An 11,291-nucleotide genomic window follows, 5' to 3' on the forward strand; every position below is an offset into this window, starting at 1 on the left:
GATCAACCTTACCAAGGCCATCGCCTCTCTTTAATTTCAGAAGTTGTGTAATGGGCACAGGGGAGTTGGTCATGTGGTGGCTTGTTTTGTGTCTCATTATTGTTTGGCTGCTCATTAAAGTAAAAGAAACAACTTTGGGGCCTCAGTCAAGTTAATTAAAAGAAGTAATCAGCAACAAAAACTGGTCACTAATTAAGAAGACGGTAAGAATGAAAACCTGCAGCCACTGCGGCACTTGAGGCCTGAAGTTCACCACCCCTGCCTTAGTTCCTTCTATTTCCTGAATTAGCAGCCAAAAAATAATGAGACACAAAAGAAGCAAACAGGTGATCAGCTAACCACATTATCTGAACATAAAGAAAGATGAGGGTCTCAGTAAGGTTGATCTCTCAGGTCAGTAATCAGAAACAGAAAATCAACAGTTTGGGAAATGTCTGCTGTATCAGAAAGACAGCAGCAGCAAGCTGAGGAATTAAGTAACGGTTTTAATTAACAGCAAGAATTGGCTTCTCTTTAAGAAACTGGTTGGAGTTTGAAACCCCAGTTTAGCTGGTCATCGTTTCACATTTCTGTTTGGCTGCCATTTAATAAAAAAAAAAGAATCAATTGAGAGGACTGAATCCTTAAAAACGGGCTATTAAAATGAAGGGAAAAGGAGTTAATTAGAAGTGAAAACTGTTCACCGATTAGGAAAAGGGTTAGAATGAAAACCTGCTGCCACTTTGGCCCTCTAGGCCTGAAGTTCGACACCTGTATTCTAAGGCTATTGGGCTATCTTAAAGACAGACCTCAGTATGTGCGTCTCGGGAACTGCACGTCTGACATTGTGGACAGCAACACAGGAGCGCCACAAGGGACTGTACTTTCTCCGGTCCTGTTCAGCCTGTATACATCGGACTTCCAACACAACTCGGAGTCCTGCCACATGCAAAAGTTCGCTGACGACACTGCTATCGTGGGCTACATCAGGAGTGGGCAGGAGGAGGAGTATAGGGACCTAATCAATGAATTTGTTAAATGGTGCGACTCAAACCACCTACAACTGAACACCAGCAAAGCCAAGGAGCTGGTGGTGGATTTTAGGAGGCCCAGACCCCTCATGGACCCTGTGATCATCAGAGGTGACTGTGTGCAGAGGGTGCAGACCTATAAATACCTGGGAGTGCAGCTGGATGATAAATTAGACTGGACTGCCAATACTGATGCTCTGTGTAAGAAAGGACAGAGCCGACTATACTTCAGTTAGAAGGCTGGCGCCCTTCAACATCTGCAATAAGATGCTGCAGATGTTCTATCAGATGGTTGTGGCGAGTGCCCTCTTCTACGCCGTGGTGTGCTGGGGAGGCAGCATTAAGAAGAAAGACGCCTCACGCCTGGACAAACTGGTGAGGAAGGCAGGCTCTGTTGTTGGCATGGAGCTGGACAGTTTAACATCTGAGGCAGAGCGACGGGCACTCAGCGGGCTCCTATCAATTATGGAAAATCCACTGCATCCACTAAATAGTATCATCTCTAGACAGAGGAGCAGCTTCAGCGACAGACTGCTGTCACTGTCCTGCTCCACTGACAGACTGAGGAGATCGTTCCTCCATCACACTATGGGACTCTTCAATTCCACCCGGGGGGGGGGGGGGGGGGGGGGGGGGGGGGGGGGGGGGGGGGTAAACGTTAACATTATATGAAGTTATTGTCTGTTTTTACCTGCATTATTATCAATCTTTAATTTAATATTGTTTTTTGTATCAGTAAGGTGCTGCTGGAGTATGTGAATTTCCCCTTGGGATTAATAAAGTATCTATCTTTGGGATTAATAAAGTATCTAATCTATCTATCTATCTATCTATCTATCTATCTATCTATCTATCTATCTATCTATCTATCTATCTAACTGAAAGAGACACGCAAACAGGGAGAATCCTTTAGACACTTGGCGTAGTGCTACAAGTGCAGTATTCATAATGGCAGCAAATTACATCTTGAGGACTAATGATAACATGGTTTTCATAACATCCAAATTAACACACAGAGTGCTCCTGGAGCGTTAGCGTTTACGTGCACCTGTCCCATAGTACTTGGGCGGTGTAGAGCTCTGGGCAATTATGATTTCTGCAACCCACCACATGTCACTACAGGTGTATTCGAAGCTTCGATTTTTTTTTTTTTACCGGCACAATTATGAAGAAGCTTCAAAAGCTTCACGGAGCTCATGACGCATCACCCGCCCATCACTATAGTTGACAGATTCACAATACTTCACCAACCGTTCTGCCCGCCCATTACTACTCACCAAATTCCAGATTAGGTTTGTCCCCGCCTATCGCACTATTCCTTTACGTATGGCCCAATAATTCTCAAGAGATTGATTCCTCAGCAATAACGAACACGCACAACGTCAAATAAAAAAAAAGATGTATTTCACGGTGCCCAATAAGATTTTCGCTTCTTTGTCAGTAGGCTTTGGATTGTATTTCCGTTTCCCGTTTTGTGCTAAAGCTGTGAGCCAATCAGTACGCAGTAAAGGTAGCTATCTGCGGAGAGCGGAAAAGGCTTTTTCCCGAGTTAATGTTAGTCTCACGTTATTGTTTGGACTCCAGCTGGTGGAATACGTAAAGAACTAAAGGTATGTTTTAAATGTATATTTTGTTTGAGGTGTTTAAGATGATACAAGAAAGCGATTTTTTTCCGAGTCTTAGATTTTCTTTTATTGAGTTGGTAAACCTCAGTCGATAGTTATGCTTCTACGAATCATTATAAGAGAAAAGCATCCAAGCGGTTTCCAACGTTGAGTAATTTATCTTAAAACGATTATTTGGTAATTAGTCATTAAAAACCATGCCATGTTTAATGTGCACTTTATGTCGAGTCGGATAAGCGAAGGACTAAATGAAAGGTAAATATCAGTAAACGCTGAACACTTCGAAAAGGCTCACCAAGTGCGTGTTTGAGGCAGATCACAGTGCAGTGAAGGAGCAGCCTGTCTTTAATAAAATACAAAAAATGAATAAATATATATAATTTTTTAAAAGGCCGACCACAACTAGACTTAACTATTTGTGTCAGTTTTACTTGCTGAAGTAGAGGGGATCTCTAGACTTGTTTACCTCGCTTAATCAGTTTTTCTTAATTCCCAAATTTTGTAAATAAATAATTTCAGCCATTTTCAAATTTATTTGGAAAAATAAGACCAAATACGTCAAAAGAAGTACCATGGTTAAACGATACTTAGAAGGGGGGTTTAAACGTCCTTGAGTTCCACACTATAGTTTTCCGGTTTTTAAATGAACCGAATTAAGAAATGCATCTCAAATGAGAGTGCCCCATGGTTTGGATTCTAAAATTATTTTTTTTAAAAAAACGTGGAGTTCTGTGCTTTTTATTGTCTTGTAATTTGAAGTTCAGCAAATTACCCATCCAGTTATGTAATTTTTACAAACAAGCCATTGACTCTTGGAAAATTTACTTGAATAACTTTTAAAACCACAACTTTTCACTTCACTCGGCTCTCATCTGGAATAATCAATCCATTTTATCTGGGAATGTTTTCAGACAAGAATGATATGATAAAGGGATATGCTTTGTGTCTGACCATTTTATTAAAGAATGTATTTACAGTATTATAGACCAGTATGATTTTATGGTTAATCTCGGAGAAATCTTTAAGCTTATTTATGCAATTCCCAGTATTTTTTATTGTTATTTATAAAATTCAATTGAGAAAAAGTTCCAACTCTTTCACTAACTGGGGTTCCATTTTTAGGCCACAAATATCCCAGCTTTCATATCAGGAATGTTGCTCTGATATCAGATAATTTTACCTCTCTAATTTTCCTGTAAGATGGAGTTCCAAGTTAAGGAACATACAGTATCTCACAAAAGTGAGTACACCCCTCACGTTTTTGTAAATATTTTATCTTTTCATGGGACAACACTGAAGATATGACACTTTGACACAATGTAAAGTAGTCAGTGTACAGCTTGTATAACAGTGTAAATTTGCTGTCCCCCTCAAAATAACTCAACACACAGCAATAATGTCTAAACCACTGGAAACAAAAGTGAGTACCCCTAACTGAAAAATGTCCAAATTGTGCCCAAAGTGTTAATATTTTGTGTGGCCACCATTATTTTCCAGCACTGCCTTAACTCTCTTGGGCATGGAGTTCACTAGAGCTTCATAGGTTGCCACTGGAATCTTCCTCCATGACGACATCACGGAGATGGTGGATGTTAGAGACCTTGCACTCCTCCACCTTCCGTTTGAGGATGCCCCACAGATACTCAAAAGGGTTTAGGTCTGGAGACATGCTTGGCCAGTCCAGCACCTTTACCCTCACTTTCTTTAGCAAGGCAGTGGTCGTCTTAGAGGTGTGTTTGGAGTCGTTATCATGTTGGAATACTGCCCGGTGGCCCAGTTTCAGAAGGGAGGGGATCAGGCTCTGCTTCAGTAAGTCACAGTACATGTTGGCATTCATGGTTCCCTCAATGAACTGTAGCTCCCCAGTGCCAACAGCACTCATGCAGCTCCAAACCATGACACTCCCACCACCATGCTTGACTGTAGGCAAGACACACTTGTCTTTGTACTCCTCACCTGGTTGCCGCCACATACGCTTGACACCATCTGAACCAAATAAGTTGGTCTTGGTCTCATCAGGCCACGGGACATGGCTCCAGTAATCCATGTCCTTAGTCTGCTTGTCTTCAGCAAAGTGTTTGTGGGCTTCCTTGTGCATCATCTTCAGAAGAGGCTTCCTTCTGGGATGACAGCCATGCAGACCAATTTGATGCAGTGTGCGGCATATGGTTTGAGCACTGACAGGCTGACCACCACAACCTCTGCAGCAATACTGGCAGCACTCGTACGTCTATTTTCAAAAGACAACCTCTGGATATGACGCTGAGCACGTGCACTCAACTTGTTTGGTCGACCGTGGCGAGGCCTGTTCTGAGTGGAACCTGTCCTGTTAAACCGCTGTATGGTCTTGGCCATTGTGGTGCAGCTCAGTTTCAGGGTGTTGCCAATCATCTTCTAACCGAGGCCATCTTTATGTAGAGCAACAATTCTTTTTTTCAGAACCACTGAGAGTTCTTTGCCATGAGGTGCCATGTTGAACTTCCAGTGACCAGTATGAGAGAGTGTGAGAGCGATAACACCAAATTTAACACACCTGCTCCCCATTCACACCTGAGACCTTGTAACACTAACACGTCACATGACAACGGGGAGGGAAAATGGCTAATTGGGCACAATTTGGACATTTTTTCACTTAGGGGTACTCACGTTTGTTGCCAGTGCTTTAGACATTAATGGCTGTGTGTTATTTTGAGGGGACAGCAAATTTACACTGTTATACAAGCTGCACATTGACTACTTTACATTGTATCAAAGTGTCATATCTTCAGTGTTGTCCCATGAAAAGATATAATAAAATATTTACAAAAATGTGAGGGGTGTACTCACTTTTGTGAGATACTGTAAATTGAAAAATTGTGTGGTTTGGTCTGTTCTCTCTCTCTCTCTATCGATCTGTCTATACCCCCGGGCCTGCGCTACTTGCTAGCCACTTTGCGGCTCTGCCACTTGTGTATGGGGATGCGGATGTGCAATTTAAACACTGTCATTTTCATGGGAATTGTTGCATATAATAATAATAATTCATTACATTTATATAGCACTTTTCTCAGTACATAGATAGATAGATAGATGGATACTTTATTAATCCCAAAGGGAAATTCATAAAGATCAGACCCTCTTATATGCATAATAGAACTATTTTTTACATTACAGCGAGTAATTAACCGTATTAAAAAATAATTTACTGTCAAATTATTACATTTTACTATGTTTCATGTTGCATTAGAGTTTTTCGTTGCATTATACGATTTCATTCTGTTTGGCTTTGAAATTAACACACAAATATTTTTTTAACTTTTACTGTAAAACATCAGGGCTTGTGAGTATCCTGATAAAAACCAACATCCATCCCTTTTAATGACCTCTTGGGCACAGCCATCAGCAGAGTGTCTGTCTGCGGAGAGAGTGTCGACCTCGTCGAGAGGTTTATTTACCTCGGCAGTGACATTCGTGACTCTGGTGACTCTTCCTGTGAAGCCAGTAGACGGATTGGGAGAGCATGGGGGGTTCATGAGGTCACTGGAAAGGGGTGTGTGGTACTCCTGATATCTATGCAAAAGGACGAAGGTCCAAGTCTTTACGTTCCTCGTGCTTCCTGTCTTGCTATATGGTTGTGAGACATGGACACTATCCAGTGACCTGAGATGAAGACTGGACTCCTTCAGTGCTGTGTCTCTTCAGAGAATCCTTGGGTACCTCTGGTTTGACTTTGTGTTGCTTATGGAGTCCCGAATGAGGCACATGACCTGCATTGTGAGGGAGCGTTGGTTACAGCACTACGGCCATGTGGGACGTTTCCCCGAGGGTGATCCAGCTCGTAAGATCCTCATTTTTCAGGATCCGAGTGGCTGGACCAGACCAAGGGGTCTCCCCTGTAACACCTGGCTGCGGCAGATAGAGGGTCATTTCTGGTGGGTGGGACTGGACCGTGTGTTTGCCTGGGTGGTTGCCAACCGGGATCCCAAGTTGTTTCATCGTGTAGTGGGTGCGGTAGTGCACTGTACCACCCTGACTTGACTTGTACTTTGGGTCAGTATCTGTGTATTGTTTTTTTGGTTTATACATTTGGAATTCCCTTTTGGGGATTAGTAAAGCATATCTAATTTAATATCTGCCATTTTGTAGTTTAAAAAATTGTCATTTGATCTTTGTGGTGCCCCCACGATAGCTAAATGTATCTGTTCTTTCACCAGATCTTATCATGGCTGAGCCCCAACAAGTCAGTGCCCTGCCCCTGCCACCAATGCAGTACATCAAGGAATATACGGATGAGAACATTCGCAAAGGTCTTGCCCCCAAACCACCTCCTCCAGTAAAGGACAGCTACATGATGTTTGGCAATCAGTTTCAATGTGATGATCTCATTATCCGTCCCCTCGAAAGTCAGGGCATCGAACGCCTCCACCCGATGCAATTTGACCACAAGAAAGAATTGAAAAAACTCAACATGTCCATTCTGGTGAATTTCCTGGACCTGTTGGATATCCTTATTAAAAGTCCAGGGAGCATCAAACGAGAGGAAAAGCTAGAGGACCTTAAACTGCTTTTTGTACACATGCATCACCTGATCAATGAGTATCGTCCCCACCAGGCAAGGGAAACTTTACGGGTCATGATGGAGGTACAAAAGCGCCAACGCTTGGAGACGGCAGAGCGGTTTCAGAAACATCTAGAAAGAGTCATTGAAATGATCCAGTCCTGTTTAGCTTCTCTGCCGGATGATCTGCCTCAGTCTGGTGGGGCAACAGCAGGAGCCTTGAGACTTAAGTCGGAGCCCATGGACATAGAAGAGGTCAACGCAAGCTGCATGACGGGACAGTCTGACAAAGAAAAAGAAGTGAATGTTCATTCGAAAAAGGATCAGCCTTTTGATAAGGATGCAGCCATGTGTGCCCTTATTGACGAGATGACATAGGTGGTACCTTAATGGTGTCATTTTCTTTATTGCAGTAAGGCTTTCTTTTCAGGAGGATAGAGTCCATTTTTTATTTGGGAGGTTTTGAAGTCTTGAAAGTTGCATACAGTTATGAAGTCACCTCTTATTTATGCAGTATACATAATATTTAATCTATATAATTCTTGATTGCATTTTTTTTTTATTTATAATGAAGTTTACAATATAATCATTTATCTCACCACTGCATTGGACATTTTTATATATAAAAATGATTGAATTTCTCTTGTGTGCTTGTTCTTGTTATGTTAGTTGGATATTTTTTGGTTTTTCAGAAAATGTTTGGAGAAGAATAAGTAATTGATACAAATGAGGAAGGTGTTGACTGACGGCTTTATGAAACAAGGTGCCAAAAGTGTGCTGCTCAAAAAAATGAACCCTTTTGAATGAGAGTAGAGCATCAAGTCAGTGAAACTTGTGGGCTATTGATCTGGTCAGTTAAGTAGTAGAGGGGCTTTGGTGCACTAGAGGGACCACAATGAGATGACCCCCAAAAACAGGAATGAAAGGTTTAACAGGTGGGGGGAGGCTACTGACATTTTTCCCTCCTCATCTGTTTTGTCCCCCGTTTTGCATTTGGTTACGGTCAGTGTCGCTACTGGTAGCATGAGGCCATACCTGAACCCTACAGAGGTGGCCCAAGTAGTCCAACTTCTCCAGGATGGCACATCAATATGTGTCATTGCCAGAAGGTTTGCTGTGTCTCCCAGCGCAGTCTGAAGGTCATGGAGGAGATTCCAGGAGACAGACAGGCAGTTAACTCTAGGAGATCTGGACAGGGCCCCTCGTAGAAGGTCCTTAACCCATCGGCAGGACCCAGTGGTGTCTGCTCCTTTTGGCAAGGAGGAACAGGATGAGCACTGCCAGAGCCTACAAAATGACCTCCAGCAGGCAGGCCACTGGTGTGAATGTCTCTGAGCAAACAATCAGAAACGGACTTCATGAGGGTGGCCTGAGGGCCTGACGTCCTCTAGTGTGCACCGTGGAGCTCAACTGGCATTTGCCATAGAATACCAGAATTGACAGGTCTACCACTGGCGCCCTGTGCTTTTCACAGATGAGAGCAGGTTCACCCTGAGCACGTGACAGAAGTGAAAGGGTCTGGAGAAGCCGTGGAGAACGTTATGCTGCCTGTGACATCATTCAGCATGAGCGGTTTGGTTGGGGGGGGTCAGTGATGGTATATCTGGGGAGGCATATCCATGGAGGGACACACAGACCTCTACAGGCTAGACAACGACACCTTGACTGCCATTAGGTTTTGGGATGAAATCCTTGGACCCATCGTCAGACCCTATGTTGGTGCAGTGGCTCCTGGGCTCCTCCTGATGCATGACAATGCCTGGCCTCATGTGGCGAGAGGATGAAGGAATTGATCCCATTGACTGCACCCCGATCACTCGCCTGACCTCAATCCAATCCAATCCTGGGTGGGACATTATGTTTCGGTTCATCCGACACTTCAGCCTGTCCAGGAGCTCAGTGATGCCCTGGTCCAGATCTGGGAGGAGATCCCCAAGGACACCATCTGTCATCTCATTAGGACTTTGTCAGGCATGCATACAAGCATTGGGGCGGGGGGCATACAAACTATTGAGTACAATTTGGAGTTGCTGCAGTGACATTTCAGCCAGATGGACTCACCTGCCTGTCTGTTGTATCATTTTTTCCCTTTCATTTTTGGGGTGTCTTTGAATTCAGCCCTCTGTAGTTTGGTCATTTTCATTGCTATCAAACGATGTGCCATCCTTTTGTTCCTAACACATTACCATATCAGTCCATAGCAGTAGAGAGAGCCAGCGGGATTGAGATCTGATGTGTTTTCAAAGTGTTCCTTTAATTTTCTTTAAGCAGCTTATTTACAATTTTGAACTGGAGTTACACGCCTGACAGTTATAGTGGATAAAAGCTGGACCTAGGTACCGTTGTATGAAGAACACTAAACATGTATTGTTAAAATCATGTTTACTGCCTTTTATCGTTCAAGTCACTTTACTGTCCCATCACTTAGCACAAGAGTGCAGGTGAATGAAAAACTTTGTGTGCAAGGACCCCAGCAGGAATCAGAATCAGCTTTATTGGCCAAGTATATGTACACATACAAGGAATTGGACTCCGGTTTTACCTAGTATTGTCCCTGATGCTGTGAGATTGACTTAAGTGTTCATGAGAGTGATGGCCTGAGGAAAGAAACTGTTCACATGTCTGGTAGTTTTGGCGTACAGTGCTCTGTAGCGCCTACCAGAGGGAAGAAGTTGAAAAAGGTTGTAACCAGGGTGTGATGGGTCTGCAATGATGTTTTCTGCCCGTTTCCTGACTCGAGATCTGTATAAGTCTTGAATGGAGGGCAGATCAACACCAATGATTTTTTCTGCAATCCTGACTGTCCGTTGAAGTCTGTTGCTGTCCTGTTTTGTGGCTGAGCCAAACCAGACTGTGATAGATGAACAGAGAATAGACTGGATTACTGCAGAGTAAAATTGGATGAGCAGCTCCTGAGGCAGGTTGAACTTCCTGAGCTGGCGCAGGAAGTACAACCTCTGCTGGGCCTTTTTAACAATTGTGTTTATGTTTAGTTCCCACTTTAGGTCCTGGGAAATTGTGGATCCCAGAAACCTAAAGTTTTCCACAGCAGACACAATGCTGTTGAGTAGTGTGAGAGGGGGCAGCACTGGGGGGCTCCTCCTGAAGTCCACTGTCATCTCCACAGTTTTAAGCTTGTTCAGCTCCAGGTTGTTTTGACCGCACCAGAGGGCCAGCTGTTCGACCTCTCGTCTGTATACAGACTCGTCACTGTCCTTGATGAGGCCAATGACTGTCATATCATCTGCGAACTTCAGGATTTTAACAGACGGGTCTCTTGAGGTGCAGTCATTTGTGTAGAGGGAGAAGAGCAGAGGAGAGAGGACACATCCCTGGGGGGGCGCCAGTGCTGACTGTTCGTGTGCTGGATGTGATTTTTTCCCAGTCTCACTTGCTGCTTCCTATCTGTCAGGAAGTTTTTGATCCACTGGGAGATGGGAGCTGGTACAGTGAGCCAAGTGAGTTTGGTGTGGAGGACTTCTGGAATGATAGTGTTGAACACCGAGCTGAAGTCCACAAACAGGATCCTAGCGTATGTCCCTGGAGAGTCGAGATGTTGCAGGATGTAGTGCAGTCCCATGTTGATTGCATCATCCACTGACCTGTTTGCTCGGTAAGCAAACTGTAGGGGGTCAAGCAGGGGGTCTGTAATGTCCTTCAGGTAGGTCAACACCAGTCTTTCAAAGGATTTCATGACCACAGACGTCAGGGCGGCTGGCCTGTAGTCATTTAACCCTGCAATGGAGGTTTTCTTTGGAACCGGGATAATTGTGGAACGCTTAAGGCAGGAGGGAACTTCACATAGCTCCAGGGATCTGTTGAAGATCTGTGTAAATATGGGGGCTAGCTGATCAGCACAGACTTTAAGACAGGAGGGTGACACACCATCTGGACCTGGTGCCTTCCTGATCTTCTGTTTCCTGAAGAGCTGACTCACGTCCCCTTCACAGATCCTGAGTGCAGGTATGGTGTCAGTGGGGAGGGGCAGGGGCTTGGTAGTGAGTGCTGGGACTGTATTTAGATTGGTGTGGGTGAGAGGTGTGAAAGAGGGATTATCAAACCTGCAGTAGAACAAATTCAGCTCGTTGTAATGGAACATAAATTTAATAAAGGCATTAA

General features: G+C 43.9%; 1 protein-coding gene across 1 annotated transcript; it reads left to right on the top strand.

Annotated features, from left to right (window-relative positions):
• Positions 1 to 2,475: 2,475 nt before the first annotated feature.
• Positions 2,476 to 7,813, top strand: med7 (mediator complex subunit 7). The gene is made up of 2 exons (XM_028813089.2): positions 2,476 to 2,620; positions 6,829 to 7,813. The coding sequence occupies exon 2, from the start codon at positions 6,837 to 6,839 to the stop codon at positions 7,548 to 7,550; it is 714 nt and encodes a 237-aa protein (XP_028668922.1). The 5' UTR covers positions 2,476 to 2,620; positions 6,829 to 6,836; the 3' UTR covers positions 7,551 to 7,813.
• Positions 7,814 to 11,291: the final 3,478 nt, after the last annotated feature.

Source organism: Erpetoichthys calabaricus, chromosome 11 (genome assembly GCF_900747795.2).
Source record: "Erpetoichthys calabaricus chromosome 11, fErpCal1.3, whole genome shotgun sequence".
Lineage (NCBI taxonomy): Eukaryota > Metazoa > Chordata > Cladistia > Polypteriformes > Polypteridae > Erpetoichthys > Erpetoichthys calabaricus.